The sequence below is a fragment of the Cavia porcellus genome, unplaced genomic scaffold, assembly GCF_034190915.1.
Source record: "Cavia porcellus strain 051 isolate PalLab524CR breed Dunkin Hartley unplaced genomic scaffold, mCavPor4.1 scaffold_18, whole genome shotgun sequence".
Classification (NCBI taxonomy): Eukaryota; Metazoa; Chordata; class Mammalia; order Rodentia; family Caviidae; genus Cavia; species Cavia porcellus.
The window spans coordinates 63,450,162-63,463,843 of record NW_026947501.1 but is presented as its reverse complement, the minus strand read 5'-3'; the positions used below and the strand labels follow the sequence as shown (position 1 = coordinate 63,463,843).

Below are 13,682 nucleotides of genomic sequence, written 5' to 3'. Positions count from 1 at the left end.
CTGAGTCAGGATCTTGCTAAATTGCCCAGGCTGCTTCAGATGTAATTATCCTGTTCCAGGGTCCCAAGTATTAGAATTACAGGTGTGCACTTGTTGTTCCCTTTTTAACCTATTTTATCTGTATTTTTACTTAGGTTGAATCTGTCCCTACTGTAGCTTTAGAAATTACCTCAATCAATGGACGTTTCCCCTCTGAGCTGATCACTCCTCCCGCATTTCAGACCCCGTACACCTCAAGCTGTGCTGTCCCAGCTCCCTGTACAGATTGCCTCTTCCACCCCGATGGTTCCAGCCACAGTCCTTTTTTTCTCTTTTTCTTTTTTCTTTCTCCTTCTTTCCTTCTTTCTCTCTTTCTCTTTTTAACAGAGGGTCTCCTTGTATAGTGCAGGCTGACATCCAACTCACAGCAGTCCCCACCTCAGCTGTGTGCCACCATGCCCAGCTCTGGCCACAATTCTTAACTAAACATTCTTTTGTGATTTTTCTTTCTCCTTTAGCTCAAAGGTCAATGTTTTCTTGCTAAGAGTTCTTTTAGTATTTCTGGAAATTTATTTTGTTAGAAACTGAAAGGAGAGTCAGAAAACATCCAAAAGGTGTCATGTAACTCAAGAAAACAATTTTATATTGCAGTTTAAAAAAAAAAATAAGGCACAGGAAGTCGAAGGTAAAGGTCCAAAGGCCACCTGATCGTGACAGGTAACATTTGGGGGCCGCGTGCCAAGTGCAAGGCTGGGTTCCGAGCAGGCTGTATGCTAACTGCTTTGCTCCTGCCCGCAGCCCTGTGACGTCTCCTCTGGGAAAGTGGCCCATCACAGGCCGCGTCGCAAATGACAGAGCCAGAATCTAAATCCAGGGTGGCCTAACAGCTCACACAAGCTTGACTGCGGCCCTCTGTAGAAGGCTCTTATTCTGTCCAGTTCATTGTTTTCTTGCCTTTTTAAAGGTTCACAGAGTCCCGGACCTCGCTACTTGCTATCACTGTGAGCCACCTTCCTTTGCCACTGCCGCAAGTACAACAGTTAGAAACCAGACCTGCTTGCTTCTCTGCCCCGTCTCTGCAGACTAAGCCAGCCCCAGACTCAGGTCTTCCTGAGCTCCGGAGGGCTCATCTCTGCCACGGCTCCCCTCCTTGCTTCCTGTGGCATCTAAGAGAGCCCATACTGCGTGTCACCGTCCTTTACATGTGTGTCTGTCTCTGAAGTGGAGTTACACCCTCCCAGGAGACAGACACCTCCTTCCTCCAAGATACCTCTGACCTGCCTGGAATGACACATGGCGCTTATTCAAAACCGAAATAATCATCTCACTTATTCCTGTGGCCTAATGGCATAGATTTGGGTCTGGATGTGTCTGTCGTTCATAAAGTGGGTTTAAAATAAGGTATTAAACAATTTCCAAACATTCGTAATACTGGACGTAAAGATGAAGCCTCTTCACGTCAAGTCAAAAATATTAGTCCTGGAAATTCCCCACAGCAGTAGTTGGATTGTGTCATCTGAGAGCAGAACTCGGGATCTGTGTTAGCACAGGAAGACGTGAGTGTTTGGCTGTGGACTTGGAGGGCAGCATTCTCCACAGCGTTCACAAAAGCTCGGCCCATATGAAGTTTTTGCCTTTGCTGCTCAGTCCCTTCTTTCCCTAACTGTGAAGGAGCTTGTTAGTTTAAGGACACATCATTCCAGTAAGAATTTTAAAAGGTAATTTAGTTTCATTCAAGTCAGATTCACCTAGAGAGAATAAAGTCAAATAAACCTTTCAAAACTCCTAATGTCCTTAAATTTGCATGAGTATTTGGTTTTCTTCCAGTAATTATTTAGACGTTATCTAGCTGAAAATACAATCACATAGCATTGATTGATTCCATTTTTATTTGCACACAAACACACCTAAACCACTTCTTGCTGTACACTCCTATATTTTGTAGGGAGACAAGAAAACTGCGAGATGCCGAACAAGAAAAAGATCGGACACTGCTCAAGACCATCGTGAAAGTGTGGAAAGAGATGAAATCCCTTCGGGAGTTCCAGAGGTTCACGAATACGCCCCTGAAACTTGTGCTGAGAAAGTAGGCGCTCTCAAAATCATTCTATTGGGCTATTTCATCCATCAGAGAAAAGTGTTTAGTATAGAGATGTGGTTTAAACAGTAAGAACAGATGAGCTAAGCAACGGAACAGCGTAGGCACCTGGGCACCCCGCAAATTCCCCTCTTCAACAACAACTCCTTCTAACCTAGAAGTAAAAACCCTCAGTATAGTTATTCATACCTAAGGACAAGAATGAGAAAAGTACTGGGAGGCTGAGGCAGGAGCATCATTGCAAGTTCAAGACCAGCCTGCACTACAAAGTGAGCTCAAGGCCAGCCTGAACTGCATAGCAAGACCCTGTCTCAAGAGACAGAAAGAATAAGCGATTCTCTGTATATCAGAGATAGATCATAATTTGGGGGGCAGGTTTCCCAATGTGTGTAAGTTTCAGGTATCACAGTGCATCATCTATCCTGGCATCTGCTGATGGCTAGAGTCCTGTCAGAGCTTGCACCTTGGAGAACAGAGCACTGCTAACCCACTAGGTCACACATGGTTTTAAGCAAACGTGTCAGCTTGCTCTAAGGCGTTTGACTGAGTTTACCTAAAATGCATAGAGATTTAGAAGTGTGACACTTGGAAACCAGACCACATCAGGGGAAACAGCACAGTTCACAAGTGGCACCAGCGCCCTCATGCGGGGTGGGGTGTAGCACCTCCTGTTGGCCGTGCCCCACCCCCACCTGGAATTCCCACAGTTTAACATGGAAAGGGCTCCAAATAGAGGAACAGCAGGAAGAGTCTCGAGTTTGTTTAGTTCAGAGGTGACACATCCACAGCTCCTCTTGTTGGTCAGACACCTCACATAACTATACACGGTGGTGGGAAACACTGGTCCGGACTCAGGTCCCAGGGGAAGGAACCTCCGCAGAGTCATCGGAGACCACCTCATGCCATTGCTCTGATGTCCAGGAGTGCTGCCGGGCATTGACAGCAACTGTGTGAGGTGGCTCCTCGGAAAGCTGGAGAATGAGCTGTAGCAAAACTTCTGCCCGGGTAGACTTACAGGCACTGTGACAGCACCAGCGTGGCTCGTATACCCCAGAGCAGTGTTGTCATCCCGTGCTGTTACATTATTGTGTGCTGAGACATGCCTTGCTCAGCCCTAAGTTGCCTCAGCCTCCTGGAGTGGAAGGGTTACGAGCATGCGCCCGCACACCCAGCTGCACGACACAGCTAGAAGAGGCACTGGAAGATAAAAAAGGCCCTGTCTTTGTATTTATCATAATTAATGCTCTCCGGAGTTGTTTCTTAACCCCCTCATTATTCCCCATTAATTCCAAGAAATAACCAAAGACTTAATTTAAAGGGAAAAGGTTGACCAGAAAGCAGACGAAGAGGCATATGAAGCAGAGATTCAAGCTGAAATAAGTGAGCTGATGGAAGAGCACACGGAGGAGTACGAACAGAGGCTGGGAGAGTACAGGGCTTCGTACCAGCAGTGGAAGGCTTGGAAAAAAGCCCAAGTGCGTAAGCCCTTCCCAGGCCTGGAGCAGGGCTAGGCGGGGAGTGCTTGGGAAGGCAGCCCCTGAGACAGGAAAGGGATGCTGGACCTGCAAGCTGGGGTCTCCCACTGTCTCCTCCAGTCTCTCCCTGCCCCACTCTGTAGGGAACAGAGGCATGGGCGGACTGCTCAGCCTCTCAGCTAGTGGCACCATGCACAGCTCAGCCGTAGCACTCTGTGGGTATCTGAGTGAACATAGTGATCGCTAATACATGTGTGGAGCACAGTACTCAGTATTTTGCACGCGGGTATGCAAAGTTTCCCTCTGCAAATTACACATGGCTGCAAAGCCGCATCCCAGGGCACTAAGTAATAGATCCGGGTGACCTGCCTTGCCCATTGTGGTCTCAAGCCTTTCATTTCAGGCTGTGTCCTTGGCCTTGAGTATGAGTATGAGCGACCCCATGCAGAGCAGGCATTCTTTAGGAGCCACATGGTCTGAGAAGGGGAGCCACTAACCCTCTGCAAATACTCCATAGGTCGAACTATAAGAGAAGGCTTATGTCTGAGAGTTCCAGAGTTCACCCACTTCCCAGGATAAGTGTATGCAGGACTTCATTTCCACAGCCCCGGGACGGGTTCCCTTTGCTGCTTCCCAGGGGCAGGTGGGAGAACCGAGACCCAGAGGGCCCCCAGCAGGCTGCAGGAGGTGGGCTGCCTTCCCCTCCAGCCCTGTCCAGCTCTGAAGACCACTTTCAGATTATGTTCCCAGAATCCTTCCAGTATGACATCAGCTCTCTTCCCCAGCAGAAGGCCAAGAAGAAGAAAAAGAAACAAGCGGAAGAGCATCCTGAGGGAGAGGCTGAAGAGGAGCTCTATCCCGGGGAGGAGCCTGTAAAGCCCATCCCCCCAGAACTCCTAGACCATGCAGTCCTAGAACAGCAGGCCAGGGAGCGTGCAGCCCACTCCAGGAGACGGCCGGGCGAGCCTGTGCTGCTCCCAGAGCTGAGCTTGACGGGGAGCGTGACACCCGATGACCAGTGTCCCAGGTGAGCAGATGCTGAGCCGATGCTTGGCTCATGCTCAGCTGCACAGCCATGCACATGACATGAAGTGCGCATGTCCCAAGCCACATGGTCTGAGCAGGGGCACCACTGACCATGTGAATGTAGGTGGAGCCTTAGCAGATGGGTGATGTTTGATCACGTTTGATGACTGCATAAGATTCACCCTTTGATTCATCCGTACTGGCCACCCAAGAGCCTGTGGTGCAGAGCTCCTGTAGGAGAAACATCTCAGCCACAGACCTCTGCTGCTCTTCCCCACAGCTGTCTAGGTGGCCTGGGGTTGGATCCCTTGTCTGTAACCTCAGTATGCCTTTTCTGTCCACTGGCACCATGTCCCTTCTCCCTGGCACAGACACAGAGACCTGCCCCGTACCTGCACCAGAGGCCAGCTTGTGTCTTTGAAGGACTCCCCAGACCTCCCAAAGGAAGTCGTGGGAATGCCCTCTAGCTGTATTTGTCTAGCTATCAGCCGCACACTCCCTGGATTGATAAACATACAGTTCTAGCTGTTCTTACCTGATGCCAGAGAGAAGCAGTACTTTTGTAAATTTACATATATAATAAATCTATAAACATACATTGTATGCCCATATTTTTTTAAAAATATATAATATAAATATACTAAAAATATTGTTAAGATTTCCAGTGCTAATGTATTAGCTTTCCAATTGCTGGACACAGTACCTGACACCCACAGTTTAAATGAGGAGAACTTAATTTGGCTCATGGTTTCAGGAGAGCCAGTCCAAGTTGGCAGCCTCCAAGGCAAAGACAATATGCAGGAGAGGCATGGTAGAGAAAAGAAGAAAGTGCAAAGGGTCCGACAAGACCCTAACTCCATGTCTCTATGACCCACCCATAATTACCCAGAAATATGCCCATCAATCCCCTGGGTGAATCCCAAAGCCCTGCCAGGTTTGTCTCTCCTCCCTAACCTGCCACACCTTAGAGCCACAATTCTCAAAACTTCCCCCTGAGGGATGGGCAACATCGCTTGAGAACTTGTTAGATCCAAATACCCAGGTTTTATTTGAGGCCCATTGAACCTTGAACTCTGGTAAGTACAAAGGTAGGTTTATAGGGGATTCTGATACCTGTTATAGCATATTGTAACCTATTAAAGGGAATTTATTGAAATCACCAATATCACCAGTATGAATCAGGCTGAATCCTATCACGAACACAGAGAATATGTTCGTCTGGAATCTTTATCATTCCGACCAAAAAAGTCAAAATTCAAATTGAGTGAGTCATCTTCCTACCCATTTTGATGCCAAGTTTAATTAGGGTATCATTGTGAGGCTTTCTGTGGCCTTCCTGGTTTCAAACTAATGTGGTCGTTGTAATGGTTTTCTTTAAATTGTAACTTCCTCTGCATTTTCTGTGTTCTCTCTACTTCACAGATACTACACATAAGTAAACTGTGCTCTGACAAAAAAATATATATAGCTATTTTCAAGACACAAATACCATATTGTATAATTTTGTCATGAATATTCAAAACATGACAGCAGCATTTTTAAAGGGAAAACTTGAGCCCCATTGAGTGGTCTTTTATGTGAGTCCTGTTCTGACTGAAAATGTGCACGTCAGTCTTAATCCATTTCCAAATTTTCACTGCAATTTGAGAGCACCACCCAGTTACCCCCAAATCAAGGACCACAGTCTCCCCTCATCAGGCCATCAGTTAAGGGGACAGTGAAGAGATGAGGGGAGGGAGTAGGCGTATCTGTTGTGTGGGGTTACTGGGAACACAGTTCTAGAGGGAAAATGCTTCATGCTTGGTGGCAGCAAGGAAGTGGGAAAGGACCAGTCAGAGCGCCCAGGCCATGCCTCTGGGACCCACCCAGACACAGCCGTGGTTGGAGTCCGTATCTCATCTTGATACTTCTTGAAATTTAGTGTTAAATGTCCTGCATAGGGGGAAAATGCTGTTGTTTGAGCAATTTTGTATCTGGCTACGTTTAAATTATAGAGATGTAAAAAGTTAAAGCTACCACCTGATTTAGTGAGTAGAGAATTTCTGTCTGAGGTGATGAAAAGTTCTAGAAAGAGATAGTAGTGGTATTTGTACAACACTTTGAATGTACCTAATACCATCGTTAACCAGAAAACTTGAGCTAGTTTTAGATTTGATTGCACTGCAAGCTTGAACTGCTGTCGACGTAACCAGGGGCTGGAAGCTCTTTGTTGGGTGCCTCTGCAAACACAGATAAAATTAAACACTGAATTCTTTATAGTTTCAGGTTATTAGACTGCTGTGCTTTAACCCTTTCAAGGCACCAAGTTACATCTTATGGGAATTAGAATGATCTTTACAAATAAGAAGCATTTTTTTTACATCCATTGAGCAGTCACTTACCCTCTGAAAATGTTGAGAAAAGCCTTGAGTATTAGAGTAAACCTGATCTAACTTCCATAATATGCTACTACCTGTTTAGAATACAGTACATTACCCAGTTACTAACTACTACCATCCCTTATGACCTAAATTCAATTCTACGCAACCAAGAATGTATTTACTTAAAATTTTGTTTTGGATGCAAGTGTAAGACTTGTTGGGACAATTTAAGAAGGTTGTAGTACAGGACCATAGTTAAGGCCCTCTTCTTTTTGCAGTGGCTGCTAATGGCTTCTCCATGAATTGTATTCCACAGTATTTTATGATAGTAAGCTCTTCGGGTAGCTGTTTCGTGGCTGTTTTGGTTAAATGGGAGGTAACATGACCAAAGGAGTTGGCTCCAGGGTCTCCTATTATGTTCAATGTCCCTCTGTCAAATATCCCAGGGACCCTTGCTAACTTAGTACTGACCCCAGCTGCAAATGGTCTCGCTTTGCAGGGCAGAGGTCTTGCGAAGGGAAGATGTGAAGCGACGCTCGGTGTATTTAAAGGTGCTCTTCAACAGCAAGGAGGTGTCCAGGACAGTCAGTCGGCAGCTAGGAGCGGACTTCTGTGTTCACTTTGGACAGATTTTCAATCTGCAAATATTCAACTGGCCGGAGAGCTTAACACTTCAGGTACACATTTGAATGAGGAGTGTGTGGCTGAATGAAGGCGGTGGGTGAGTAGGGGCTGTAGTTCATTCACTGAGGAAATGCTTCAGTACCACAAGGAACATGACCCTAACATAACATAACAAAGAAACCAATTACATCACCATCACAAGCACTTACACGGGGCTGGGGTACAGGGGCTAGGATCCCCCAGATTAATAAATCTCCCACACCAGCAGCCTTAGTTCCCCATTAGCAAGGTATTCTTATCTGTTTTAACTTCTTCGGGCTGATGTAACTAAACTCTACAACTTGACGGCCTAGTAAGAGAAACGTGTTCATTCACAGTTCTGAAGGCCCCGAGTCTGAAATCAAGGTATCAGGAGTGCTGTATTCCCTCTGAAAGATCCAGAGGCAAATCCTGCCTGGCCTCCTCAGTGTCCAAGCAGCTACCAGGGCTCTGAGGTGTGTGCTGCTCCCACCCATCTCTGTCTTCTAGGGTCTGCTCTGGGTCCTTTTTATCTACAAACAACCTTGTTGGGTTTATCTCATCTGAATCCTAAGTGAATTACACCATTTCTAAATTACATCTCATTCTGAGGATTTGAGTGGATGTCAGTTTTTAGGGGATGCCACTCAAGCTACCACAGTGACTTTAGGCTCATCAGTTCCTTCTTTGAGTCCCTTCTTATGACACCAGCAAATTTCTCAAAGAATTGTAAAAGGCTTGTTAACTAGGTCTTCAAATGGAAGGCAAATCGGAGGCCTAACTTCCAGGTAGATATACCGATCTTCCCCATCACATGTACAGAAATCCTTCCGTCACCCACCCCTGGCAATCACCAGAAATAACTGATTGGCCATGTCCTTTCCCCCCTGCACTGGACCAGGCAGGATATAACTTTGGAAGTGCTCCAAAAAACGCAGCTCTGCAGGTAGCCACCATGCACTGATTATGACTGACCGTCACTGTGTGGATTATAGTTGACCTTATGGGTGTGTCAACATTAGACTCCGGTACTAAATGGTAACTTGCTGTCACCCTTAGGGTACCACCTTGACTACATAGCCCCACCTCACAGACCATCTTGGGGTCTGTGTGTAGGACCACACCGGGTGAGCTGAATGTCACCTGAAGTGCGAAAACCAGTGGAGAAGCTGAGATAGAGGTTCTTTTGGCAGTGGGAAGGGAGCATAGTAGAAAAAGTTGGAATCCAGGGTGAATGCAGAAAGTGGGAGGAGATCTTACAGGGCAGAACTGGACATCCACAGTCAACAGCGCAGCCCAGACAATTTGGGTCCACACCTCCACATCTGTGATGTGGGGGCATGAACAATGGGGTGGTGTCCCTCATTTATGAAGCACTGAGTTCTGGGACTTGGACCAGTTCCCTTGAAGAGCCTTGAAGGTGGCATTGATATCTGCCCCCATCCTGGGGACATAGCACCCTGTGTGTTCCTGCCTGGCTCTAAATGAGAAGGTAGCCCCAGAGACAGGAGCAAGGCCTTTCACTCCAGTGTCATGCAGTGCCCTTGACGTGGTGTGAGTCCAAGTGTGCTTTATTGGTCACCATGAAGTGGGATGAGCAGCAGAGGCCATACCAGGAGGACTAAACACAAAACTGAAGTTCACAACTAACTCTTGAGTCCTTCAGCAAATAAAATATTTGACCTCATCAAGTATAACAGGTGCATTTGCAAAGCTACTGGGGTCACAGAACACAGAAACTTTGTCCTGCACAGCTGGGTAAACTGACCCACAGTCACCTTATTACAGGAGGTGTAAGGTCATTCAAAAACATTTAGATGTGTTCTTAATTTTAAACAAGCTTCACATCCTGATTTAGCTGCCTTGGGTGTTAAGATTGATTAGAAATTCTGGAACCCAAGAGGCTTGTCATTTCATTGATAACTAATTAGCATGGTACCATCTTGGGAGAAGGTCTGAGCAGCAACCTGGTGGAGCCTCTGTAGTTAACATAAAAGGAGGTGTGGATGTGAAGAATTTGGGAAACTCAGGAAATAGATTTAAGTATGGCACTAGAGCGCATCTGCGTATGAGACATCTCTGACAGATTCCAATGTGGGAGCAGATGATAAACCACGTAGTGACATGGCCTTATCCGCTCATCCATCTCTCCTGGTAGCCTTGTTCTGTGAAGGCAACCAGGAGAAAGAGGAAACTCACTCCCCCGAGTAACCTGTGTGCTGTTTTGGAATAGAAACAACGGTAGTAGCTGCAACTCTGATTAACCTCCCCTGCCACAGAGATTAAGGTGGACAAGAAAATAAGAATCAACAACCTGGCCATTTATTTAGTGTAAATCAAACTGATCTCTGTGGGACCACAGTAACGCAACTCAACTCTCCGTTCTGAGATGGCCTCGGGGCTGCAAGAAGTATCAACGGTGCGGACTGATGATCTGAGAACCGAGGACATCCTGTGCTGTTTCTATCGGCAGCTTCCCTTCTCTGGGTTTCAGGTCTACGAGACGGTTGGCCACAGCAGCACCACCTTGCTAGCAGAAGTCTTCCTGCCCATCCCTGAGACCACCACTGTCACTAGAAGGGCTCCCGTGGAGGAGGTGGAGTTCAGCAGTAGCCAGCACGTGACCCTGGACCACGAGGGAGTCGGAAGTGGTAAGGAAAGCTGATTATCTGCGGTGGCTCGTGGTTTAGCTGAATCTTTGTTTCACTTCTCAGATAACTAGATAATTACAAAAATTCTATCAGAAATTCAGACAGTGATGGCATGGTTATTTTTCCAAGCCAATTTTTATACACTGTTATTAGCCATGTAAATGCATGTAACTATGTAACTATTATGTAATTTGACAGAATGATAAAGGACCTTTGAAATGCCCTTTGGTCCCTTTTATATATCTTGTATAAGGAAATAATATGACATGAGGATAAAGATTGGGCATAAAAGCATACATCATGGTGACACAAGGCTGAAATATTATAATTTTAATTATTATAGAGTATTCATTAATATTCTATCTTATCCTCTTGTACAATTCTAACAAGGTATATGTTGGACCCACTCACTATATGTTCCATGTTCCTTCTTCTTCCTCTTCTTTCTTTTCTGGGGATTGAATCTGAGCTTCACACTGAACTAAATTCTTAGCCCTATTCATTTATCTATTTATTTTGAGACAAGGTCTAACTAAATTGTTGAGTTACCTAAACTGGGTTTGAGCTTGGGATTCTCTGGCCTCAGCCTCCCATAGGTGTATGTGGCTATTGTGTCCAGCTCCCCCAAGGTTTCTTAACCTGTCTTTAATGTATTTGATATCATTTTATTTCACTGCTACCTTTTATGTGATTTCTTCAAAACTGCCTTCCAAGTCCTGAATTCACTTTTCGGTAGTATCTAATCTTTGGAATTTATCATCTTTTTTCCCACTTGTGTTTTTCAGTGCTCGACAATCTATTTAATTCTTTTCTAATCAGTTTGGCCAGTTCTTGTTGCCTTTTGTTCTTTCTTCAGAATTTCAATCATTTTTTTTCACTCACTCATTTTATCTGAATATATTTAAAAATGTTTAAGTAATGTATATCTGAGAATTCCAATACCTGTCTGGGTATTGGTCTGGTTCTGCCACCTCTTAGTTGTAATGGCTTGATTTCTCATGTCTCTGGTGGCTCTAAATTTTTAGTTCATATCTGAAACCACTTTTTCAAGAATTCTCTAAGGGCCAAAGCCAATCTCCCATATAAAGTAGCCAGCACTGGCACCCTCAAGCTGTGTAACCCTAGTAGCTGTAGAGTCGTGGAACCTCTTTGAATATTATCTTCTTCATTCAGTATTTGGATTTCATGGTGCCTCCTTTAAGGCTGCATAGGAGTACGCAGGAGATAAAAATCAGGTGTTCAGAATGAAGGAAAGATTTGAAAAACAAAAATGCTACTACAGTGGAACAGTGTCTTGGTTACTTTTCTCTCTTTTGCTGAGACAAAATACCCGGCACCCAAAATGAAGGAAGGAAAGGTTTATTTAGCTCACACTTCCTGGAGGTTTCAGTTCCTACTCGGCTGGCTGCAAGGCAGGGAGGCATGGCTCAGGGGCAGTAGTTCACGGTGGCTGAAGATAGCTAAGCAACAGGAGCCAAAGCGGAGTGGACAGCAAGCCTGTGTCCTCCCCTATAATACACACAGGCCACACCCCACACACACAGGGCAGGAGCAGCACTCGCAAATCTCCTTGCCCTTCTCTTGCACAGGAAGAGGAGTTTACAAAGTCAGGGCTCCCAAGTGTGGTTTAGTTAGACCTTTAAACTTCATATCAACCATAACAAATAGTGAGAATATCTTATGTTAGTGGTGGTAACTGGAAATCCGTACCATTGGCTACTATACTTAATACTTGGAAATCTTTTGTTCCTTTTCTTCCCATAGAGTTTTTATCATTCATTTCCAACTGGTGGAGACCAAGTCTGTGACCACCCATAATCACTTAGAACATCTATTGTGTGTTCACTGTATGCCAGGCCCGAAGTACTTAACATTCAGTCACTCTGCAAACCCTGCCTCACACACACGTGCTCCTGGCACACACCCCTTCCACCAGGAACCTGCATTCCCACATCTGCATCTCTCTTCCTAATGTGCTTCAGCTGTGGAGTCAAAGGTCCCTTCACCGAGGCTGTCTGCTCACTCCATCTGAAAATTCATGACATCCTCACTTCCTACAGTACACAATGTGTTTGACACAGAATCGCACTGTGTAACCCAGGCTGGCTTTGAACTTTTGACAATGTCCTGCCTCAGCTTCCTGAGTGCTGGGATTACAAAGATGTGTCACCGTACCCAACTCGAATTTCTCTTATTTACACATTTCTTGCCTCTTTCCCCGCCCACCACTCAAATATGAACTCCATGAAAAAGTGATATTTGTTTAAAATAAAGATTTCTATTAGTTTTATTACTTTACTGCCACGTTCAGTGCCTACAACAGTAGCAGGCATGAAGCAGTCGCTCAAATAAGTACCCTTAATACATGAACAAATAAATATCTTCAAAATGGGCCCTCTTATTTTCCCTTGTTTACATAAAAGTTAAGGCTCAGAGAAGGTAAGTAATTTGGGCAGGGACACACAGTTGTTTTAGGAAGAGCCTAAATATGCAAATGGTGGGCCCCCTGGAGACTGCGTCAGGGTAGTAGGCAGAGTGTGCTGTGGGAGAGAGGGCGGGGAGCTGGCCCCTCAGCCCCCAAGTCCCATTCCTCCTCCAGGTCTCTCCTCCTTGCTAACCCCTTCCCTGTTCCATCTGATGTACCCTAGGCGTGCCCTTCTCCTTCGAAGCTGATGGCAGTAACCAGCTGATTCTCATGACCTCGGGGAGAGTGTCCCACAGTGTGGCGTGGGCCACAGGGGACAACGGCACCCCACTGATTCCTCCACCATCACAGCAGAGCCTTGGATTCCGGAGGTAGGGAGAGGCTGGGCTCGGCTCGTGGTGGGCAAGGTCAGTGAGAGTGCTGAACCCCTCTCCTCCCTAGGGGCAGGGAGCTTGCAAGAGCCTGTGGGTTCCTTCCATGGTCAGGTGCTGGTGTATTCAGGGTATTACCCTTAGGGCAAAATGCAAATAAATAGCAGTAGCCTGGTAAACACTGGGTGCTTGTCTGTGTTCATGGTGGGGAAAGGCATTCCAAGGCATTCCGTGGAAGCTGCAAGGAAGCACAGTGGAGATTCTCTCCCCACTTCCCCAGCTGAGGCAGGTGCAGGACAGGGCCTGTACACTTATCCTGCTGCCAGAAAGACGCATTGCCCAGGACCAGCAGCACGGAAACTTCCGGTTCCCAAAGGCCCCAGCTCCCCAGCACCTCCCACGCCGACCCCCAGCCCCTGTTCAGCACCAAAGACAGCTCAGCCCTCCCAGGGCCCCCAGGGGCCCTCTCTGCACAGCACTGGCCCCGAGGGGCTCCTTCTGCGGTCTCCCCAGAGTCTCATCGCAAGCATCCTCTACTATCCCAAACCTCAGCTGCTTCCACTCCGAAGTGTGAGGATTTATTCTGATCGTGGAGAAAACACTTTCCAAGTCAGAGACCTTGCTTCCAATGCGTGGAAGTCAGGACAGGACTTGT

General features: G+C 46.3%; 1 protein-coding gene across 12 annotated transcripts in view; it reads left to right on the top strand.

Moving 5' to 3' along the window:
* The window catches only part of Cc2d2a (coiled-coil and C2 domain containing 2A), a 100,523-nt gene that overhangs the window by 46,143 nt on the left and 40,698 nt on the right, over positions 1-13,682 (top strand). For 7 of the 12 annotated variants that reach the window (XM_063230146.1, XM_063230142.1, XM_063230144.1 and 4 more), the window contains 6 exons: positions 1,925-2,065; positions 3,396-3,552; positions 4,338-4,579; positions 7,438-7,615; positions 10,075-10,231; positions 12,880-13,027. In XM_063230146.1, the coding sequence (XP_063086216.1) occupies positions 1,925-2,065; positions 3,396-3,552; positions 4,338-4,579; positions 7,438-7,615; positions 10,075-10,231; positions 12,880-13,027 (1,023 nt within the window). The remainder of the gene's footprint in view (positions 1-1,924; positions 2,066-3,395; positions 3,553-4,337; positions 4,580-7,437; positions 7,616-10,074; positions 10,232-12,879; positions 13,028-13,682) is intronic. The other 5 variants (XM_063230140.1, XM_003464372.5, XM_013146576.3 and 2 more) reach the window with 1 other exon arrangement.